The 24,367-nt window shown below is 39.7% G+C and overlaps 2 protein-coding genes across 4 annotated transcripts in view; both read right to left on the reverse strand.

Annotated features, from left to right (window-relative positions):
• Window positions 1-532: 532 nt before the first annotated feature.
• On the reverse strand, window positions 533-3,780 carry LOC117602697 (uncharacterized). Its single transcript, XM_034321010.2, has 3 exons — window positions 3,540-3,780; window positions 3,355-3,470; window positions 533-2,671 (listed from the first exon to the last, which is right to left on the reverse strand). Exons 1-3 carry the CDS (start codon window positions 3,708-3,710, stop codon window positions 2,290-2,292), a joined length of 669 nt encoding a protein of 222 aa, XP_034176901.2. The 5' UTR covers window positions 3,711-3,780; the 3' UTR covers window positions 533-2,289.
• Window positions 3,781-7,950: 4,170 nt separating this feature from the next.
• Window positions 7,951-24,367, reverse strand: part of LOC117602696 (uncharacterized) — an 88,048-nt gene continuing 71,631 nt past the window's right edge. For 2 of the 3 annotated variants that reach the window (XM_034321009.2, XM_034321006.2), the window contains 8 exons: window positions 22,411-22,454; window positions 20,825-21,241; window positions 18,974-19,207; window positions 18,590-18,796; window positions 14,706-14,799; window positions 12,733-13,296; window positions 10,554-12,604; window positions 7,951-9,351 (listed from right to left, as the gene is read on the reverse strand). In XM_034321009.2, the coding sequence (XP_034176900.2) occupies window positions 9,202-9,351; window positions 10,554-12,604; window positions 12,733-13,296; window positions 14,706-14,799; window positions 18,590-18,796; window positions 18,974-19,207; window positions 20,825-21,241; window positions 22,411-22,454 (3,761 nt within the window). In that variant the 3' untranslated portion in view covers window positions 7,951-9,201. The remainder of the gene's footprint in view (window positions 9,352-10,553; window positions 12,605-12,732; window positions 13,297-14,705; window positions 14,800-18,589; window positions 18,797-18,973; window positions 19,208-20,824; window positions 21,242-22,410; window positions 22,455-24,367) is intronic. The other variant, XM_034321008.2, reaches the window with a different exon arrangement.

Raw genomic sequence — 24,367 nt, forward strand, 5'->3', positions numbered from 1 at the left:
GATTCGACATCGAAATTTTAGTTCAAATTTTTCCCGCTAGAGGGCCAAAATTTCGGAAAGGTTTAGTTCCTTTTTCTGAAACCAGATGGCGCTGATTCGACATCGAAATATTAGTTCACATTTTTGCCGCTAGGGGGCGCTGTTTTTCGAAATTTTCGCGAAATTCTCGAACTTACCTTTACTTACCTTTACTCGAAGCAGTTTTTATAATATATTTATTATAAGGGATGCAGAGATGTAAGGAATGAAGGGATGAAAAGAATATAGGGATGTAAGGAATGTAGGGATGAAAAGAATGTAGGGATGTAAGGGATGAAGCGATGTAAGGAATGTAGGGATGAAAAGAGTGTAGGGATAAGGAGAGGTAAGGAATGTAGGGATGAAAAGAATGTAGACATGTAAGGGATGAAGCGATGTAAGGAATGTAGGGATGTAAGGGATGAAGATTCGACGTCGAAAATTGTTTTTTTGTATTTGAGAGCTCTTGAATTTGTGCAGGGATATAAAGAACATGTAATTGAAATGTTTAAAAACACTTTATTCATTTTCATGAAGTATTACACCTTCAGATACATTGTTTCTATTTTGTTTGTACATAGTTATAGAAATAATCAATATTTGTTTCACTATTTTCCCATTCATTCGTATAAACAGGTACAATTTATCTAATCTCAGTAAATATAAATCCCTTATCAGCACGTATCGAAATTATTAAAGAGTCTTCGAAGATAATACAAGATAAATTTCTTTTTTATACTCCTCGAACAGTCCTTGGCTATCTTTCGATCTTACAGTCGAACGGAAATCATAGTACATGTCGATAACATCTAATACTAAATTTGATGCTGTATCATTTGATATTTGAGCTATCCATTTGCTAAATCGATTAACTTCAAAAATCAGAAAGTACATCAATTACTAAGATATAAAAACATCAATCGTTTTGCTACTAAAATTTTTAAAAGATCTAAAGATGAAGTTAAATATTTTGTCCATTTTGGATTGGCTAACAATTCTATGCGGTTTTTGCATGTGAACGAAGTACGATCTTCTTCATAGGAAGCCATAACTTCCTTCAAGAATTAACCTTCTTCATTTACTGCCTTTAGCTATCTTTCGAAAATATTCACAATCCATCTCTCAAACAATCGCCCGTCGATCTCGGAGTCCAAATATTCGAGCTTTGAATTGATGTCTCTGTTGACAGTGGGCGCTGTCCATAGAAGAAATTCCGAAGGGAGTACCACAAGTACAAACCGGAAGGGACAAGGGTTAAATGAGTATAGAAAATGCGTTATGTTATCGCAGCGTTCAAAAACAATGATTTTTCGTAAACTTGGAAAAATTATTGGAACTTGATATGAATACCGCATTTTCTATACTCATTTAACCTAGCCCCTTCCGGTTATCACTTGTGATACTCCCTTCGGAATCGCTTGAATGGAAAGCGCTTCGTTGCCAATAAAGACATCAACAGAAACCTCAAATAGATTTTCGCCAAGAAAGACGGGAAATTGCGTGAGAAAGGCATTGTGAAGATACTCGAAAAATGGCAAAAGGAAGTGGATGAAAATGGTTAATGCATTGTTGAATGAAGTTACGGTTTTCAATAAAGAAAATCGTCCTTTGTTCACTCACAAAAAACCGCATGGAGTTACTGGACAACGCAATCAAGATTTTATAAAATAATTTGCAAATACAGTAAAAGTTGGATAATTACCCGAAAGTTGAGTTCAAAACCGAGCAGTTATAAAACGAAGAACGTTGGAATGTTGCCTTACTTGGGAAAGGACAAAGAGCGAATGAGAAAGAGGTTCGTGAATTAAAGGAACCGAAGAAAACATATTAGTGATAGGATGCCAACGCAACAACAAAATATATTGCTTTTGATTTTTTTTCGTCGAAACTTTTACTTATATTTTTTGGCGCGCTTCTGAATAAAACGAGACCAAACATTATATAATTTGAATCATCTCGATTTGATCAGAAGCGCGCCGAAAAATATAAGTAAAAGTTTTGACGAGAAAAAATCAAAAATCAAAAAGTTTTGTTGTTGAATCATTATCTTATCCCCCCTTGTCTCCCTAGGTGGTGGGGATGGTTATGGGGTAGTTATCTAATGGGTGTACCTGGGTACTTATCCAACTTTTACTGTATTAGCCAGCTTAATCAAGATTTTATAAAATAATTAGCAAATAATATTTAGCTCCTCAAATATGCCACGGACCATGTTTAAAAATTTCTGAATACTTCTTCGTTCGATTGAAAATCTATAAAATAATAAGATGTCTAAGAAGAGGAAGAGTTCGATGCAGGAGGAAGAATAGAAACGTCCGCGCAGTTTCTGAAGGTTTCCTGTGGTCCGCAGCCCAAGCCAGTACTGCCATCTTCACACTCGCCCCAATTGTTTCCGGTTCTATAGTGCCATCGGAGGACGCAGTGTTCGCAGGTGAAATTCGCCGGTAGACGAATCGGTATGTCGAATTTCGCTTTACTGGGCGGCACGCTCAGCTCGTAGGAACCGTCTGCCAACTGCAGGGGATGTTCATCGAAGCACTCCTCGGTTTCCACGTGATGCTCGTTCATCAACTGGCACAGGTTGAACCGGAAGGTTCCACGATGATTGGCAGTTAATTGTACTTTCACGTTGATGATTTCATTTGGACTGTACCTGGGGAGAGACAGAATTTCAGGCTTGAAATGATCCATGTATTGTGTTAATAGAAATATCAGCGGGATTTAAATAAAATTTTATAATCGTCTTTTAAAAATATTTAAGATATCATGATTAATCAAAGAAGTATAAAATAATGGATCTTTTCAATAATATTCTATTCCGTATAAAAATAATAATTAATATTATAATAGAAAATAAAATAGTAATAAATAATAATTAAAATAATATTTTGGTCCACAGAGGATCATAGTTTCAATAGGACATATACAGGGTGTTCGATAGCAGGTGGGCAAAATTTTAAGGGGTGATTCTAGGGATCAAAATAAGACGAAAATCAAGAATAACGAAATTGTGTTTGCGACTTTGTTTTTCAGTAATTAACGTTTAAAGATTCGAGTAAGATGCGCCTGTAACCTGCAACCCGCCCAGCACTGACGTCTGAACGTCAGGTCAGCAGGGGTCGGTACAGTCATAACCAAGAATCGAAGCCGAATGCTGCAGTACCGAGAAACAGAATAGCACAGAGGTTAGTTTCTACTATTCAACGATTCTTGGTTATGACTGTACCTTCCCCTGCTGACCTGACGTTCAGACGTCAGTGCTGGGCGGATTGCAGGTTTCAGGCGACATGGTCGAAAGTGTAAATTATTAATTTTCTTTTTAAAAAATTAACTTACTTCTTCACAATTATACCAAGTCCATAAATTCCACCATTATCATTTGGTCTGGGTCGAGGAAGAGCATAGTTGTCCCCACATTCTCCACACTTTCCACCATTTTGTTCCATTTGAATCTACGATTACAGAGAAGTGATATTAACACACTGTTCCAAAGGTCTTAAACTTGATGCATGTGTACTTACTTGAAAACCACCGCAGAAGAGCTCATTATCGTTGTAATTAATTTCAACCGGAAAGCCTTCTCGCCAAGCACTGCTTCTGCTGACAGGACTCATCATCATCCCGTGTCCATTGATCTCTTCAAGGGAGATGCCCAGGGCACAGGCGAACAGTAAAAGTTTCACAAATATCATGTCAAGAATGATTTTCTTGACACCGTTTCAATTAACAAACTATGCTATCTGTATGCCCTACTACCTTATATAGAGTAACACTTACTATCGCGAAATAGTTGATACGCAATTAATCGGAATGATCAAGAATTATCTTATCGCGACGAACGGATCATTTTTTCTGACAATCTGATGTAATAACATCGTTTTAAATGGTTTTTAATACCGAAAGATTATTGATAGAATATTGATTATTGATTGATAGAATGGCGAATGTATATAAAGAAAGGATCTAAACCAGGGTTACTTTTACTCGTTCTGAAGAGCTAAATGAAAATAAATTGTTGAAAATTTCGTAGATAAGAAAAATAATATATTTCTAATGTTTTCTAATCGGTGGACTCAAAACAAGTTATCAAAATGGTAAATTCAAATAAATATTTCTTTCATTTTTCTGATAACTTTGCTTTTCTCCAGCTGCTTTAATGTTTCTCCGATGCCAGCTTTTGATCTTTCAAGTGCATCGAAGCTGCCAATACAAGATTCAGTGATACCAGTCTTCCGTTTCCGCTTTTTTTTTGTGAATTATGAACGTAGGAATCAAAAGAGCAAATTATGGGAATAATTCTGGGTCAAAAATATTCGAATTTCAGACTACAGGAATTTAGCGTGATGACTAATTATAACGTTAAACAGATTTCTCAGCTGTGTTTAATTAATCGCGTATTGATTTCTAAGTATCAGCTGCTACCTTCAATGCCGTAGAATTCAAGTTATTGTGGAAGAAACGGTCGCAAAGAAACTTTCCACTTCCGTGAAAAGATTATTCAGAAAAACATTTTGATAACGTCTTTCCCGGGAAAGTTAAGTAATTGTTTATGTAACGTTACATTTTAAATAGAAAATACTGTTTAATATCTTAAAAATGAAGAGGTAATTGATTTTATGTCGAATGCTTTCACAATTTCTTTTAATTACTTCCTTTATCCTTTATCAAATTATCGATCAATAGCAGAGATTTCATTTATCAATGATAACAGAGATTTGTTACAAATGATTCACTCAAAATCGTGTTTTCTGCTTCTATCTCATTTTTGTAAAACTGTGTCCAATAAAAGAATTCTTATCTATTCTTGGAAAATTAAATCGCAGTTCATTTCTCAAGTTTTCTATAAATATTTTCTAATAAGGCATTTACTAATTTCAATTGTACATGTTTCACTTGAAACAAAAATCAATTTCTGCATGGCACCGGATTAATTAACCCTCGAAGGGTGGTGGGAACCAAATTCATGAAGTATGTGAGTACTTACACGCAATTACCGTTTTAATTAGAGTCGTCGCTTAAAATTTTACACAGAAGATTAAAGAAGTCATTTGAAATTCAGAAAATGGAAATGTAGAAGGGTCTAATCTTAAATTTAAATTTAATTTAATTGCTCGCTATTTTAGCAGCTCACCGTCCAAAGATAAATAATTATCTACTTATACAACAGTAGATACAGTAGGAAACTCAATTACCTACTGTCATCAATTGAAGTGAACTGTACGAAGAATGTATCATCTGTTAGTAACGTAGAAATCCTTCAAAATTGTATTATCATTTACCCCTTAAAAATTCTATTCAACAAAAACAGAATTAGGGGTAAATAAAGGGGAAAAAAGGGATAAATACGACATTTATTCTTGCGTTTCCCTCAAACTAATATCCTACGTATGGGTAAATACAGAGGATCCTATGAAGGTATGTAATTACATAAATTTCCATGAATTTTGTAAATTCCAGATCTTCTACTCCTACTTATTGTGCGTGGATACAAAATTTTATTTTTCAAGTATATTTCCAATTAGGGAACACAGTTAGAACCTTTAAAAATAGGGAGCTCATAATAATTAAAAAAATAATATTATAAACTCAGAAAATAATAGAAGAATGATCAAATAGTTGAATACTTGTTAGTCTATTGAATTTTATCCTTCAGAATTTTTATTAGTTTTTCACGGAGCAAGGAGTTTCATTGATCCCCATAGTGCAGGGTTTAAAGCACCTCGCCCGCATAGGGTTGAATCATATAAAAAAAAGAAAATTCAATTTCGTAAGATGGAAAATTTCTCCCTCGAAATAAAAACACTTCTGACCAACATGGATATTTACAGTGCTTTCCCGTCGCTTTTCGAGCGGTAATAAAAATACGAATGGCCACGCGGGTCCAGCAAAGTCGATCACCGACGACGAATCGATAAATAATTCGAGCTGGATGCAGGACAAACAGACTTTCGAATTCGTACGGACTTCATCTAAATTTCAAACGTTGAACCCTCATAAATCGCCAACTCGATCTTTCGAGAGGAGATCGACGACGTCCCTGTTGGAAAAGCGTTTCCCGCGATTCTCTGGCGGATTGGTCCGAATGAAAATGGTCGAACGTTCTACGGAGGAGCAAACCTAATTCTCGTGTCAACCTCTTCGGGAATTTAATTTAAAATTATAAAAATGAAATTATTTAACCCATTTTAACATTCGACATCTGCTTTAAGGTAATAAAGAAAATTATATTATTTTTCATTATTATAATATTCTGAAAATATTCTTTCATAACACTGGGAAATTAATTAAATTTCATTTAAATTCAACCAAAAATTAACCAAAGTTGTGAATATTTGGTCCGAATGGCCAAACCGACGAGATGGAAACCAGTGCAGGTATATTTCACATATTATACCAGGAATGATTCTACTTAGCTAACTGCAAGTAATTTTGTTAAACACTTGCAGATTTGTATAATAGAGAGAACTAAATATCATGAAAATAATATTCGAGCGAGTGAACCGACGAGATTGGAATTATTATACGTTCGGTACAGATAATACTACTTACTAGATTCCGAATAATTTCGTAAAATATCTGGAAATTTGTGTCATAAAAGGTATTAAATATCGTGAAAATAATAAACGGACGATTTAATCGATGATATTAGGACTTTTCAATTGGTTTTCCACGTACATGAGGTGAAAAGATGGATATTTCAAACCAGATATGTTTCATCTTTATTCGGGAACATCGAATATTTTATTTGCAATAATATTTATTATAACTTTGTCAAGCATGAAAAGAAAAAGGTAGAAATAATATGTACACATGGATATCCCTGAAGAGGTCAACATTTTCAATTCTGTTCCATCTACACACACAACACATAATCGCTGGTCCAATTATGAATTATTATACCAAGTGATATGCCACGTTTTCAGTCTCTCTTTAACCTTCATTTATTTTCTTCATCGGTCAATCAACACATTGTCCTTATTACAATTTGATAATCTTTTTCATTAACACCTTCACCATCCTGAATTTCATTTAACATTGAAAATTCTGAATATTAATAATTTTAACCTGCGAATTAATATATTTGATTAGTGAACGTGTTAAATACAAGATTAACTTCATCATTACAATTAATGACACAGAGTGTTTCTTCTCTTTCCTTGTGTTTCGAATATTGTCATGAATAAGAGAGATGGCAGATTTAACGCATTAGAAGTCGTTAGAATATATTTTGAACACTGCTTTATAATATCGATCGTTAATCTGAATTTTCTAAGAAGAGCGACTTGTGATGCGTTAAGGGCACACAAAGGGTTGAACGAATTGAGCGGCCATGATTAGCCGTGACCGACGATTTCAATCCCGTAGAAAAAATAATTTTTCCTACTAAACTCTCTGCACAACGAAGTTACCAGTTCCCTATTTAACACAAACTTACCACCCCTTAAGTTAGCCCCGTAATGGTGCACCCTAATGACGAATTAATCTTGTAATTAGATCGATTAATCCTCTCTGATCGATTTAATCAAGCGTTTCAGCTATAATTGATTAAGCTAAATTACCTTTCGAATGTGTACACGCGCGTGGACGTTTGATCCTCTATGATCATGTTCAAAAATTTTCAAATTAATTAAAGGGTGTCTCTGATAATGAATTTTCTTATAATTTATATACCGTTATGTACAATGATTAAAATTAAAGGGCACTGAATGGAGATACAAAAGAAAGATTCTGAATTTAATAAGAAGTTGTTCGTAGCAACAATCCGTGTCTGAGAAGTTTGCTACTCAAAGGGTTAATTAGCTTTGTGAAAAAAGAACCGGTTGCCAGTTTATTCCGTGCTATTTATCCTGGCTCGCGCCTAAACGAGCAACCCCTTATTTCCAGCGACAGAATGAACTGTCTCGCTGTCGACCCTCTTTTCTGCTCCAAGAGAAAAAAAAAAAATACCACCACCATCCCTGATTCACCCTCTGCATCTCGCATATTTGTCTTGGAAACACCAGCCTGCGAGACCTTTCCTTCCTACCCACTTTTTCTCTTTAATTCGTTTCTTTTAGTTATCTGCTCTTCCAGAGATTGATATCGTACTTGCTCTTTTCGCAGTTCTAAATTCTCTCGGTAACTTTTTTCATCGCCTTTCTAATGATTCCAAAGGGAAGTGTTTCGAAAGAGGGATTAAGGGTGTAATGTGTTTTAGAATGTGGGTTTATGGCACCAATTTCTTACAGGGAATTTCTTTATCAGAAAATCGTTTTCCCATCTGATTTCCCGTACGAATGTCTTCAACTTTGATCTCGAATGTAAATATGATAAAAATCCGTGAATACGAGATGTTGAAGAGATAGGAAGGAAGAAAGGACTGGCAGGAAAACAGGAGCGTATGAAATCGAGAGGTTCAAGTGCCATTGCCAATGGAAGTTGACTTTACTACTCGATGACCATCGAATAAACCGTAGGAAAGGTTCAACCATTTCTGCAATGAAGTCGAAGGAAGAGAGGGTAATACAATATTCTTGTATTTTTCTTCTGAATTTTCAAGAAAATTCACCTGGAAATCGCAAAGTAACATTTAGAATATCCTTATACCCCATTGTTCCCATTTTTATTTTCTTAAATAAAATTCTTATTATTCTTTCTTATTCACACGCCCACGTACGCTTCGAAACTGCAACACACCGACGAGTATAACGCTAATCTACTATGGCACTGATTACGTTAAAAAATATAAATTGTGCAAATTAATTAAGCGCCTCGTTTTATTGGGAAATTTCCTTTTAAAACCACAATATTTGATGGGTACCATCGGGAATTCTTAAATATTAAAATTTACAATAGTAATCAGGAATAGGAATAATTGAAGGCACCGAATTAATCTGCACTCCTAAATACAAAGCCAGAAGATTAAACAAGCCGAACGAAGAATCGAGGAGATATATTAAACGGAAAGTGTAACTCGCTCGAAGGGATAACGAGTTTACTCCCGGGTACACGTGACGGCAGGACAAAAAGAGATTATTCCATGACGTGGATCAAATTATAAAGCGCAGACGGGTGACAGGCTTCGGTGCACCTTGGCAGGGGGCCAGAGAGTCGTTGGAAATTGCTCGGAGACTTCGCCTGGTAGCCTATTGTCGATCGAACAGAGACCGGTACTCATTCTGGATCTAACGTTTAACATTCGATCTATTTCATCGAGATCGTCCGTCGATTCGTCTCGAGAAGGATGTTACTGTTCCCCGATGCTAGGCCAGCCCGTCGTTGCATCGTCGACGAGGAATTGGTCGGGATGATGGACGTCCTCTCCGTGGTCGCGCTGGTCGAAGTCAATCGCTTCTGCAGACAATGGAGATGAAATATCTTGAATACATTTTTTCATTCGAGTAAAAATTTCTGTAGCGTGATTGCGGGATCGGAAAGTAACGAGGATGCTCCGTGTTCGGCACGCTCGAGGCGCGGTGAACTTCCGCAATCAGTCGTAGGATCACGTAAGGTCCGCGCTGGAAGGGAAGCGTCGCTCGCTTCCGGTCGAGCTGCGCCAAGTCCGAGCACGTGCTCGTCAACGGATCCCGGAAATTGCGGCACGTAAAAGCACCGCGATGCCCGGGATTACTTCCAATTCGAACGTCATTCCTGCTACATCGCCCCTTTACAAGATCGGTCAGATCTTAACACGGTTCGAATCAACGACTCACCGCGTGCGATCGATCACCCCCTTTTTTTTATTATTAATTAATCTATCGATGGATTATCGTTTGATGAAATAGAGCACGGGAAATTGTGGAAAGAAAGGGATAAAGCGGGTATTAAATGTTAAGAAAGTCCGTGGACGGGTTCAACACGCTCGGTACCACAATTCTCCGTGATTTACTCGCACGTTCCGCGTGGCTAGTTGTCGGGAAACTTTTATACGCGATCTCCCACCCCAGTGGATCCAATTCCAGGGAAACTTTTCTCACCGTAACTCGACGGAAGAAACGGTGCAATCGAGTCGATTCAGAACATTCCAGAGACACACCTTCAACGAATCCCTTCGATGTGATCAACTTTTCGATCTCCTTCCCTCCTACTCATTACCCCGAAGTTGTTGAAATTTTTATGAAAGTCGTTTACACTACGACCAACTGATCCAGAAACATTAGTTGCTTACCGTGTTAGAGACTTTTCATCGAGGATAGAATAAAACAATTTCAATTTCACTTAGTATTGCATTAACCGTCGAATGGCGGACCATGGAGAGAGCTTTAATTTTAATTTAACTTGGTATTTTCAAAATTTTACCATGCTCCTTTAAAAATTATTCTTCCAATCGTTTATAAACGATATATTTAACTTGAAATTAATATCTTTGTAAATATTTTGTAAGTTTGGGTCAGGATTCAAGGGTTGAAACGAACCCAATCGAGTTGCATCACCGATGCCCTATAGATTCCCTATAGATTCAATTAAACATCTGCATCGAGAAAGCATTTCCCTGCCCATCGAGTATGGACGAGGAATCATTCCTTGAAATTATGTACGGAATTTAATAAGCTCACCTCGGCCTCGTTCTCTTTGTAAGACCAGAAGTCAATTTGTCTGAGTGCTTCCAGCTGGTTCTCCAGCGGGTCTGTGCCGTTGCTTTTCGAGCCGGTCCTCAGTCCAGGATCCTTCTTCCACTCGTAGATGGGTCGTTCCAGTCCTACCTGAAGTTGATTGCCAGATCTATCTTGCTCTTCTTGTCTATTCTCGTTCCTCGTCTCATCCTCGTTCTTCCTCCACTCGTTCCCGGAATATTTTTGGGAGGACACCGCAGATACCGCGACGAAAGCGTTCCTCGACTTAGAGGACGCAGCGTCCGAAGTGGTTCCAGGTTTGGAGATGGGCATGGCCGTCACTCTGTGGTACGCGAACTGTTTCCATTTGGTAGGCCAAGTACCCGTGGAACTAGACTTCCCATAGTTCCATTCGTCATTGATCTTCTGCTGCCAGGGGGTCAATTCGTTGTTCTTTGACCCCCAGCCATTCTGCTCGCTCGACTTCCTGGACCAAGTGTCTCCGGTGTCTCTATTGAACTTGGAACCATCATCTACCTTGGAGGACCAGGATTCGTTGGTTTTCGTCGACCAGGAACCACCGTTTCCTCTGGAGGGCCAAGAATCATTGTCCTCCGTCTTGGACGTCCAGGATGAGGACTCTGGTTTGGATATCCAATCCCCTTTCATCTTCCAGGAATCAGGACTGTTCGACTTTGACGTCCAACCATCGGTATCCTTCGTCTTTGAGAACCAGGAGCCTGGTTTACTGGACTTACCTGGCCATAGGTCTGTTAGGGGAACATCAGACTGGTCCATCCAGGAATCGTTCATCTTCTCCCAAGATCCCTTGTTTGATCTTGATTTGGGCCATCTTCTGGAGGAGACCTCGCCTGAGGATTCCATTGGTTTAATTTGATAAGGCTTCCAGGTGGACTGGTCAGCAGCCATCACCCAGGCTCCAACTGACTGGATCTTAGGCAGAGTAGCTTCATCAGACCAAGAGTTCTTACCATTATACTTTCTCCTCCAAGCAGCAGAGTCGTCAGCCTGCATGTCTTCGGATTTCATCCAGTCCTTGGAGCTCTTACCAACCACCATCGTCCAGGGTTTCATGGATTCACTAGATCTGGTCTTGTAGTCGCTGAAATTGCTCCTTTCATCGTTGGATTTGTACTTGGACATCTCTGTCTGAGGTATTTCTTCATTTTTATTAAGATCCTTCGAAGCAAACAGTCTGCTCTGTTTGTCCTCCTTCAGCTTTCGTTCTCCATTCGACTTCTCAGCTTCCTCCTTGGACCACGTCGCACCGTTCTGCTTATCCAGGCCCAGTTTCTTCACCAGGTCGGCATTCGGATTGTAAGACTTCCCGTTCTCGTCCTTGGGCCAGGGTTTCGCGCCCGGTAGCTTCTGGGGCCAGGTAGCCGGGTCCGAAGTCAGACTATTCCAGGTCTTCATCGTGATTTGAGGTAGCACCACCTTTTCCTTGGACTCTTTCGACCTGGTCAATTCTGATCTATTCCTGCTCTTCTCCCATGCATCATTGGATTGATCACGATCGTACACCTTCGCTGGTCTTTCATTTTGCTGCCACGAAGGAGGCAGTTTCAAAGGTTTCTCCACGGGCCAGGATCTCTCTCTGTCCCAGGAATGCTGGGCGCGTTGTTCCTGCCAAACTTTCTCAGCTTCTGCCACATCATCCGGCTCCTCTTCGTTGCCAAAGGCTGACCAGTAGCCCCTCTCTGGAGGCAAATAACTGTTACGCTGCGGCCAGTACTTGGGATCGGCCGGAGGCTGCCTCCAGGGCCACTTCTCGAAGGCTACCGGCATCAAAGGACGCTCCTCGGTTTTCCATGGTCCGGTGTATCGAAAGATGTCTGGCCAGCTTTTGCTCAATGGAAAGTCACCACCCTGCGCCTCGTAGTCTTGACTGCGCCCAAAACCGTCCACCTGCATATTGGAGTCGCTTTGGTAATCCTCCTCCTGTCTTCGTAGGAAGTCGCGAGGTCCTGTCAGTAGCTGATTGTACCTGGGTCGGTGATAGGCTAGGTCGTAATCTGGAATGCGTTCTGAGTCTGAAAATTGATCATTAAATTATTACTTTCAGGAAAATCATGTATGACACCTCGACGGGCTAGGGTACATGGACAGCTACATTCGAAATCTTTCTTAAATTTTCCAAGTTTCTAATACCTAAACGTACCTGTAGATCTGTCATAGACGTTCACAAATTCCCCATGCGGTTGAATACCTGCTGTCTGACGATTTCCAACGTTGCCGAACCGCACCACCCTTTGATCGCCAAGTTCGGCGACGTCTTCCGTTATCATAGCCTTTCTATCAGACGGGAACGACTTTAGATTGCTCTTCGGCTTGCTTCTTTCGATCAGATCCCGAATAGAGGGCAAGGTTCTAGGGCTTTGGGAAACGGAGTAGCGAGCGCTGGTCTTTTCATTCTGTTCCTGGAGATCCTGCTGCCACGGCGGTCCAAAGAGCCTTTCCGCGACCAGACGCCATTGAACCGGCGTCGTTTGCCATGGCGTCTCTGTGGTGGTCAACAAAGGGGGCGTCGCTGGTACCGGCGTCAACGTGGTCGTAGAGAAACGATGCTTCGGCTTCTTTTTCTTCTTCTTCAACTTCTTACGGGACTTCCTCGAGTCTTCGGGAGATCGTGGGGTTGGGGGGAACAACGTGGACGTCGAGTCGTAGCTACGTTTCGACGGGTCTACGGAGTTTCTCGAGAGATTCAACTCGTTCTCCGCGTTTACTGATAAAATCAACAGAGAACAACCATTATTTTGATTGTAGCATCCGCCCAGCATTTATTTCAGTAAAATATTTATATTTTAAAAAATTCGCTATCGTCCATGGGAAAGCGGGTTATATAAATTATTCAATTTTTTATAAAATAAAAAAATGTCGCTCGAAGTTGGTATTCGGTGGCGGCGTTCATCCATCAACGCCAGCAAGTGGCTATTATTATTAAAGCGGCATTGTTCCTGTAATGGAGATTAAGATGGTCTCTGTGTGCAAAGCGCTTTAGCTACTGCACGATGTACCCCGGCTCACTGGTTCCCAAATTATTCACCGTTTCTGTATAAATAATCCCTCTCTACCAACGTCAGATAAACGTATACAAAATAAATTACTACAATGATCACAATTTTATTCTATGCTTTTCCTTTAAAAAAATCCATTTCCTCGATTACAAATGCGGTCATTTTCCTTGTTTTCAGGTAATTCTATTACATTCGAGCAAAATAGAAAGTACATCGATACAGGAGCCGGTTAACGTATTGTTCCAGCGGATAGGAAGCAATCGAACGAGGGAATGGATGAAAAAAGAAGGACAAAGGGATGGGGTGAACGCGAGCGAAGAGCATCGCCTCCAAAGCGAATTACATTGATTTTCACGTTACACCGACGGACTAATTGTCAGAGAGGCAATTACAGTGAACAATAATGCAGACACTAGGTATCTAATCGACCTATTGTGAGGCTTTATTGGATTCCCGAGTCGACTGGAAGGCGATTAACAGCACGGTTCTTCCTCTTCGCGAACCGATTTTCTCCTTTCAAACCGACCCATCGAATTTCTCTGAACAATTTTGGTTAGAATCTGTTCGACTATTTCTATTTAGTGAAAGAATGATAATTTTAACCCTTTCGCTACTAATTATAGTCACCCATCCCAGTAGATGGTGAATTTCGCATTCATTTCTATTAATTTCTATTTTATTTTATATTACGAGATTATTATTTTGTTATTTTTATTTTTTAAGTGCGTCTGCGTTAGGATTGCCTCGTACAGCAAGACCGCCGTAGCGAAAGGGTTAATCCAAATCACTGCTGTACAATTCGAATAACAATAGTTCACGAACATTAGTTTAAATCACTACTAGAAATGGTAACTGTTTAATTGGCGATGGGTGCGTAACTAATAATTAAGATTCCAGAGGGAAGTTCGCTAGTACAACTCGGCAAACAGACGGAATTGATTCCAAGTTGTGTCACCAGTCTTTGTTACCGGTTTGTACATGGCGCAATTAGAAGGAACCTCATCAATACGCTTCGGAATTAATGAAGACTGAACTGTAGGTATTTACTTGAATATCAATTGCGAGCAGAGTTTCGACTGTCTCGTTCCCTTTCTGATATACAGATAACGTTACTTACAGAGAAGTTTCTGCGCCCGTTGCCATCGGTTCGGATTCTCCGCTAGTTTCACCAGAAACTTCAGCACGTTCTCGGCTAAAGCGTCCTCTCGAGCCTGTTGAACGATTTAATAAAAAAAATTATTCAATCGATGATAATAAAGGTAATCGAGAGATATTCAAAAAGAAAAATCTGAAAAACCATGGCTGTTAGACGAAACGTGTTAAACGACGCGCGCGAATGAAATGAACAAAATCGGTGCAGATGAACACGAACGAAACTCGTTAATGAACGTTCTCCGGTGAATTTCGAAACGACGACTCGAGCATGAGAATTTTTCTTCGTTCCGCGCGGACGGCTCGAGTTTTCCCCCTCGTTTTTCCGCTCGAATATGTTTCGCGAAATGTGCATACCACCGCGTCGCCGGAAACTTGCCGACCCACGTGACTCGACGATCATTAACGACCCCGGAGTCGCGAGGAGAGCGTAGAACACGCAACGCTGCATCCTGAATTGGGAATATTCGCGGTTGCAGTGGTTCAACCTAGAGTACTTTGGTCCACTTCGGTATCTCTTAAACCATGCAGGGTCACTTTCACCCACTTACGAGAAATAAACTGTATAAAACTATTTCTGATCGTACAGGATGCGTCTAACAAAGAGAACTACCCAAGTGTTACACTCACTTATTAATGAAACTTTGCCAGCTTGTAGAGCTCGTCGAACTGAACACACTTATACCCCGTTTTGTGGGCAGACGGCTAATTGTTTAAAAGATATTAACAATTACAGTTAGTTACTCCTTACATTCTGAAGTATAACAAACTCGCACATACAATTCGTAATCTAGAGATACACGGTTCAAATCCTTGGTTCACAACATTTTTTTTTTTAATGATAATTTGTCTCTTTTTGAATAACTATTACATAAAAATTATCATTATAAAAAAAAAAAAAAAAAAAAAAAACGGTCACCAAGGATTTGAACCGAAGACCTTTAGATTACGAGTCATGTGTTTAACCACGGAGCAGATCCGTGGCTTGAAATTTGAAGGTCCTCGGTTCAAATCTTTGGTTCACAAAAAAATTTTTTTTCTTTTATGATAATTTTTATGTAATAGTTATTCAAAAAGAGATAAATTATCATTAAAAAAACAAAAACAAATGTTGGGAATCAAGGATTTGAACCGTGGATCTCTAGATTGCGAGTTGTATATGTGAGTCTGTCATACTTCTCAATGTAAGTAGTAACTAACTTTAATTATTAATATCTTTTGAACAATTAGTCGTCTCCCCACAAAACGGGGTATAGGCGTGTTCAGCTCGACGAGCTCTACAAGCTGGCAAAGTTTCATTAATAAGTGAGTGTAACACTTGGGTAGTTCCCCTTGTAAGTGGTCATCCATTTATTTGGAACTCGGATTATATACTTGGGATAATTTTAATAGAATTATGATTAATGATGATAAAGGTGGACGTAGAGTACCTAGAGCAAGGCATTGGATGAACGATCGTAGATTAATTGATAATTATTAAAAAACTTAATTTTTTAAATATATATAATATAATGATTTATATTTGTATATTAAATTTGATTTCTTTTTTTTTATAAAACAAAACTTGATATAAACTTCGGAACCAGCTAAACTGTCCATCTACTGGCCTCTTTATCCTATTTTGTAAGTAAAGATAACAGAAAGGGAAGCTTTTAAGTAAGTTTACGTTTGAAAACTTCATCCTGACGTGTTCCTCTGCAAAGATGTCGCCAGTCTCTTCTAAGCCATTAACGTGCCACCTAGTTGGCACGCTTATCATCGCGGCTTTCTATCTTGCACAAAAGAGCCGCATTTTAACATCTAATTCAATATCCTTCGCGCGAACGTTCCGTATGCAGTCACGGCCTCTCTCAATTGTCACGGCTATTGAATTAGCTCTAGAAAGAGAGGGAGAGAGAAGGAACGAAGAGAAGATGGTTGAAGAGACTGGGGTGCACTTAAACAGAGGAGGAGAAAGAATTCATTTTAACCAGACTGACAGAGAGGAAGATGACAGATAGAATGGTAAAATTTATTCTTCTAATAAAAAAGAATTTTTTAATACTAGAATTACGGTGTTTGATGAGCACTTACACATTGAAAATAAAGTAGAAATGTTCTACTTGAGGCAAAAATGCCTCAACGTTCTGAGAACTTCTACCCTAAATAAAGATAATAGAGGGACGATCAGTTCGTTTGAAGTCAAGAGGTTCTACTCTGCGAGATAATGCAATAAATAATTTTAAAGTAAGACCGACTCCAGTTTTTCTTTTGGGTGTCCAGGTATCTTCTACTTTTCCGTACTTTTTTTTTCTGAGTCGTGTTAATAAAATTTCTAGTGTTTTATAGGGATGATATTAGGATCTAAAGTGTGCACGTTCCTTGTAAAATAATGGAAAAAGAAGAATATTGATCTCAATTTTCGAAATAAAATTTGTCAAATTGATTCCTTTTTGCATAGATTGCAATTAGCAAGGGATTTGCCCGCTAATCAACCACCGGAAGGGTGGTAATTTCTTACAAGCCCGTTTAAATTTCATCAAGAAGATGCGGTCGGAATTGCCAGTAAAAACGCTTCTTATTCGCGGATCCAATTGTCGTGGCAATTACAGGAGCGGTGGTTCAGGCGTCGCGTTAAGAATATCGAATTAACTGGTAGGATGGATCTTTTGTACTTGTCGGTCGGGGGAATGACGATAATGAAACCCCAGCCTGATCCTTTTTCTCGTGGACCGTGTCAAAGAACCTTGCGCAATTTTCCGCAGAGATATTTCGAAGGAAGCTCTGGAGCAAGGAAAATTCGATCCTCGAATTATCCTTGCTAGAACTGGCACGAGTATAGGATGAATCTTCGTTCGTATTTTAATTAATTATACCACGATGGTGAAGAAGGAATTTATTTTAAAAATTTTATACAATTCGTGTCACGAGTACAGCCTAATTTTAATCAATCCACCCTTGGTCATAGTTGATAAATTATTTCACATACAGGGGTGTTGTAATTGTTCTCTTCGCGACAAAGGGAAAGGTCTTGGAGCAAAGTGCAATTACAGTATCCATCGTCTTTCCTTCGAAATTCCACGTAACGTACAATACAGGATGTCGAGGAATGCCGGTGTTTTGTGCGTACGAGACAGAAACAAATAGTCCCGACCGTCGAAGAAAAGAAAGAACCATTGTCTCTGCTGGTAATAAAAGAAAACTTGCCAGTGGTTAACCGGCTCGAAAGCTCGGCTAACATTTATCATCTAGCCCGCGTGCTTTTATTTCCCTCGATCATCCCCCGAACAACATCCCCATTTGTATCTGACACGGTACCCTTTCGTTCTTACCCTCCGCGCCTGATATTTTTCAACAACAATTATTTTTAATACTGGTAATTTTCCTGCAGTATTGTTAATGAATAATACAGCGAAATAGACGAGAAACGGAAGGAGAGGCGTTTTCAAAATCGGATTTCCTAGCTACGAAACGAACAGACGATGGACAGACGCGAAAAGAGAATGCAGAAACGATGTGCAACGCTCAAAGGATTCACCCATGCGCGAAGGAATTTTAGTCGAGCACGTGGCATAAAGTGGAAACAATGAAGAGGAAATATTCATCGACGGTCGTATACCGAGGATCTCTCAAAGGATCTCGGAATCTTCTTCGATAGAAAGCTCTCAACTCGTGATTTATTAATCGAGAAAAGAAATTCGTGAAAATTTTTAATGTCCTAAAATCGCACGATTTATTTTAATTTTCTTTTTGTGAAAAAAGGAACGTATAGATTCAAAATGAAGCTGGTTATTTGTAAATTTACTCGCCTTCGCTTCAGATCGATTATTAATAAAAAAAGGGAAGAAGTTTTAGGGTGACAAAACTCACCCCCAGCTGGCGAAGTTTCTCCCGCTGCTCCTGCTCGGTCGCGTATTCTGTCAGCAAATAGGATTTCAGATCTTTCAGGACCGTTTCTTGCCTCTTGTCCAACTTCTTCGGGCTCTCTGACTCCGATTCCGAGTATCGATTGTCCACGGCAACTTCGGCCTCGCCTGCTGATCTCTCGGAATACCCTGGATCTTCGAATTTTATCTGCTGCGAACAGAAACATTTGTTCCTTTCATATTTAGGCTCTTTTTTCGAGCAATCAATGTCGTCTAAATAATGTTAATAATTCTAGTCTAAATAATTCAAGTATTATAAAAATAAGATAATTAATTTATTAATCGAAATTCTTTAGAAAATTACAATACATCCTGTTATTGGACTCACCCCGTTCGAATCGACGTTTCGCCTTCGAATTGCCTCAGTCTCTTCGTTCAGTCGATTTAGCGTGTCTTCCGGAGGAAGTAGACTTTTCGGCACCTGGGTCTCGTTGCTTCCTATCAGGATCTCCTTCTGCGTGCTCAGCTCCTTCTTCACCGTAGGGACACGTTTCGTTTTGGTTCTGTTAGTTTCGCTCTGATTCGAATTCCTCTCCTTTTTGTATTTTAATAACTCTGCCACCTGCGACCGAGCGACATAATTTCATAAATAAATAAAATAAGAAAATAATGTACTGAAAATGTAGAAGGATGAAGAAATAGGTGAATAGCAGAAGAGTTTGGAGAATAAAATCCGATAAAACAAGATTGCAAGCAAATCGTGCAAGAGGTATTCGATTCGAGCTTCTGGACTGGGACATGTATCAAGAGACAGATAGGGTGAGTTTAAAATTTAAAGTTTCCTCCTTAAGACGTTACAAATGGCTTTCCAATCGTGAAATGGCTCGGACCTACGTCGATGCAAAGTACTTTCCGATACAGTCCACCTTTTAAACGTATACCGATAAACACTAAACGACAAGGAGATCGTCTTCTGCTGCGATGCCCTCGAAATGCCTTCGAACTTCTATTGCCTGCATCCTTTTATCTTCTCTCGGTGTGTTACGTTTCATTTTACACTTGCAATGTGTTCGACACGTACAAACTGAATTATTCTATTGATTCGAATCTCTACGATGCTATAACGGGGACGCTTGGAATTCTTGGAGAACGGTTCAAAGGAGAAGAGTTAAAGGGGTGAATTAAGGAATGAAAACGTTCGACTGTGAATGGACTTTGAATAAAAGCTACTTTTCAGAGATTTGGAAATTAGAATTAGAAAAATTAGAGAAATTCTTATAGAACAGTTCAAAGGGGTAAATTAGAAGTTTAAGGGATTTAATTATGAGTGGACTTTGATTGAAAAATATTCTTTGGAAATTTAGAAATTAGAATTAGAAAAATAAAGTTAAATGTACTCGATTTTTCTAAGAGAATAGGATTTCTGAAAATCGAACATGGAGATGTTAGAGCTCCACCTTCAATTTTCTCAAAGCACATCTGAAATTTCAATTAAACTTTAACAATTCCACGAATACGACTTACTTAGCCGTAATCTAGATTATAATCTGCTACACGAGTGCGACTCGTTTCGAAAGTATTCCTTGTGTTCTCGCAAACTTCACCCGTACGTGATTCACCTCTATCGAATCAAATCCCATCGCGCACGAAGGTGGATTAAACTTCTGGAAAACTTGGGATCGCATGTAACTCGGATAAACAAACGTGTTATCTTGGCGTACGGCCACGTGAAAACAAAGTGAAAGATCGTGGAAGAGGGGTAGGTCAGGGTTGGGCCGCGGTCGGGTCAGGGTTCGACTGGCAAACTTTTCCGACGAAACAGTGGTCAAGGCTGGACCGGATCGTTTCTCCGAGGGAAACCAGGTCACAGGGTGCAACGACGAGCAAAGGAACAGTTTATACCAGCGAGTATGCCACATCGATCAATCGAAACTCTATTCCGTAGCTCAAATGAAAGCTGTCTGATCGCTTCGCACCAGATATTCCAATCAACCGCAATCCAACGGATTAGATATCCTCCCTAGTACCATCCTCGGCTATCCTCGATCGTTCAATCTAACTTTGAAAGAAGCTACAAAGTTTTATCAGAACGTCTATCGAGTAACTCGTGAAAAAAATCGATGATTCATCGTCGATTATTAGAAAATATAATATTTTCTGAGATTCCTAAGAAATGCCAGCTTTGCAATTTTATCATTCCCAGGGGAAGGGGGTTGAAATAAAATAGAAATCCACTTACCTCTTCGTCATACTTGTCGACAACCTCGTTGGTGATGGCTTCGTTAGAGGCGACATCCTCGTCGGAATTGTTCACGTTGATCACCTCGTGCGAGTCGAAGTTCTTCGAAGCAACGATGGACGTACCATCGGCGAGCCTGCTGGACGTTGCCGTGGACGCGTTCAAATTCCTAGTGTCGTCCCTCGACATCGCCTCGTGCGACTCGGCGACGGCCTTCAGCTCGTCCTCGTACTCGTCCTCGCCCTCGTAATCCTCCTGCCCCGCCCCCACCTCGTCCCGTTTCATCTGAGGCTCGTTATCGGTCCGCTCCACCCGTTCACGCTCACCTTGCGACCGAGGGGCATGTCCCGGTACGACCTCGTCCTGGGTAACCGCGCTGCTCGACCCGGTTATGTTCGTCGCCCAGCTACTCGCCGCCTGGAACACAAGCGAATGAAAACCGTTCCGACGGCTGACGGATTTATTTGTCAGTTACCATAGCGTTTCTTCGCGTTGCCTGCTAGATACATCTAAATCAGTGTCCTACAAAAGCTTGTGCATTATTTTCGAAAGGTGGAAAGGGTTGACCGATGAGGGAATAAATGGTGGTTGGTCGACGGAGGGAGAGTGGTAAGAGGAGGAGGAGGTTGATTTATGAGGTTGATAGAGATATGTCAAGTGTTTCGGTGGCAGAGATTTTACTTGGTTAACGATTCTGTTAAATACTTGGAAATTTGTACAGTATTAAGCATGGCAGGCTTCCTTAGGGAAAAAAGGCGGTATAGGGGAAAAAGGACTGGAGGTTACTAAGAAAAATTTTGTATTTTACTTAGGGAAGCCTACCATGCTTGGTACTGCACGAATTCCCAAGTATTTAACGAAATTATTAATCAAGTTAAATCTCTGCCATTTTCAAGCATGGCAGGCTTCCTTAGGGAAAAAAGGCGGTATAGGGGAAAAAGGACTCGAGGTTACTAAGAAAAATTTTGTATTTTACCTAGGGAAGCCTACCACGCTCGGTACTGCACAAATTTTCAAGTATTTAACGAAATTATTAATCAAGTTAAATCTCTGCCACTTTCAAGCATGGCAGGCTTCCTTAGGGAAAAAAAGACTCGAGGTTACTAAGAAAAATTTTGTATTTTACCTAGGGAAGCCTACCACGCTCGGTACTGCACGAATTCCCAAGTATTTAACGAAATTATTAACCAAGTTAAATCTCTGCCACTTCCAAGCATGGTGGTCTTCTCTAGGGAAAATGGCGCGAAGGAAAAATATACAATTTTTCTCAGTAACCGCGATTCCTTTTTCCTCTATACCGTTGTTTTCCCTAAGGAAACCAAGTATGCTCACTGCAATACTCACTACCTAATAGAAAGAGTTGAATATCACACCTACATATATGAAATGTAAATTCTCCACCACCTTATGAGCTTGCAAAGAAAAAAGAAAAAGGTTGATTAGATTTATAGGACATTCCACGCACGTTTCGTGCATATTGCACGCTACAACCTGCAGGCTGGAAATCTGTTTCGCGGGGATATAAATATTCATTGCACGCTCATTTGGCTGGAGAACAACAACTATTAAAATTTCATGATACTTACTGGAGCGGCGAGTAGCGATGGTTCCTGCTCACTGCTTCCGGTAACTGCAAGCAAAAACGAGATACGGGTTAGTTCGTTACGTTTGTTTTTGTAGTCTTCGTTTTTCAAACGTGAGTTGCAACTTTGAAGCAATTTTTTTTTAAATTTTCAAAGTTGAATTCGTAACTAGTCATTATAATTGTGGCTGAGAATATTAGAGAACACGATTCCACTTTCCATGGATCTCCCCTAGGATTTTCAGACTCCGCTCGGTTCCAACTGTATTTCGAAACTCTAATTATCTATTTGCGTTTGTTCTCGTTCTCCATTTATCAAAGATAAGGTGTATTTTGTAAGAAGGAATTGGATTTTGAAAACAGATTTTGCCAAACACCTCTTCAGTCGCTCGCAGTCATTTAAACGGCTCAATCGCTAGACTACGTAGTTAACGACGTGTTTATTTAACGTAATTACGCTTCGAGGCTACGTTTGCCGAGCCGTTCGCTCGATGTTCCAGAAAATCACGTCTGGGAAATTTGTAAATCAACGGAGAAGGCTCCGTTGCCTTCCAGCCGTTCGTTCCTATTACCTTTAATCCTTCACCAGGTAAGCTACAATTTCTCGAGTTAATTATACAACAATCCATGTCGAATGTAACTTACAACATCTGTATTGATTAGGAAATTAATGAAAATCATTGATGATGGGATTGAAAACGTTACTGTAAGTATAATAACAGTAGAACCTTTGTCACTGGTACGATAAAACTGGTAATTGGAACGTAATGGAGGCACCAGCAGGATGACAAAGGCAGCGAAGTTTGTAATTGGCTCGCTCTGGGTAATGACGACTCTCGATAGGAGACTGCATCAATTAAACATTTTAATCACACGCTAACGAGCGAGCGAACGAGTAGATCGCGTTGCGTTCAGCAATAATTTCCCGTTCACCCGATGCGAAAACTGCATCCCTCCTTCCTCGTTCCTGTTTTAAAATCTCTCTACAAAATAATGGGAGCGAAATTAATCACCTGGCAACAATGCAAGTGGGTTTTGTTTTTTCATGGCAGATGAATGTGCCAGCAATTTTCAGTCATTGTTCTAAAAATGTGTTGTTTCTGTTCGACGAGATGCCAGTTTTACGAATTTTTATTTTCATTTTACAACTTGCAATTATCTTTTCATTTATTTCGCCGGAATTATTGAAGGGAGGGATATTTGTTTTTTCTTTTTTGAGTTTGTAATTTGAAAACACCCTGTGTAGAATAAGCAGGAAAGCCACGGACAAGAGCTGTAAAAGACTTATCGGCTGGAATATTGGTCGACGCGCATAGCGGCCGTGCTTTTCCGATACTTCATCCCTGTAATCCCTCCGGAACCCCGCGTCTTTCCATCGCGCAGCAAGCAATCTGCCAGCTGCACCCTTTGAAAAAGGTATCCCAAACGTGGCTGGAGAACCGATTAATACACGCCTGGGGAACGCGAAAAATAGGCCGCTAAATTAAACGAACTTTAAAACCTGACTCTCGATACGATGGTTTTTATCCCGATTAGCCTGGTCGATCTTTTGAAAAAAAAAAAAAATACACACGCTGATCGATCGTCCATGAAAAATATTCCCTCGAATGAGAGCAGGGTTGAAAAGGGATCGCTTCAATCTCGATTGATACGATACGAATACTTTGCAGTGATTGTTCATTGAATGGGATCAAACTCTCCTTTCCATTTAACAGAATTTGCTTTTCTTCCCTTTATGCGTAGATCGAGTGGTTATTGACAGAACTTGAAAAGAATATTCATCGGGGATGAAATGGCGCTTGGGAAGATTTCAAATGATGTTCCATTGACTGAATCGATACAACGATTCAGGGAGAGAATAAATTGATTATAATGTTTAATTAGGTAAAAGTAGAGCGAGATTCAACCCCGGTCAGACCGGAAGTGGCAAAAAAAGAAAAAAAATTTTTGGCCATTCGTTG

Source organism: Osmia lignaria, chromosome 12, assembly GCF_051020975.1.
Source record: "Osmia lignaria lignaria isolate PbOS001 chromosome 12, iyOsmLign1, whole genome shotgun sequence".
Classification (NCBI taxonomy): Eukaryota; Metazoa; Arthropoda; class Insecta; order Hymenoptera; family Megachilidae; genus Osmia; species Osmia lignaria.

Excerpts from the sequence above, each read along its gene's own strand:
- LOC117602697 (XM_034321010.2), bottom strand. The coding sequence starts at position 3,710 with ATGATATTTGTGAAACTTTTACTGTTCGCCTGTGCCCTGGGCATCTCC. Across the intron at positions 3,471-3,539 it reads TCTTCTGCGGTGGTTTTCAA|ATTCAAATGGAACAAAATGG; the intron begins GTAAGTACACAT and ends CTGTAATCGTAG. Across the intron at positions 2,672-3,354 it reads CTTGGTATAATTGTGAAGAA|GTACAGTCCAAATGAAATCA; the intron begins GTAAGTTAATTT and ends GTCTCTCCCCAG.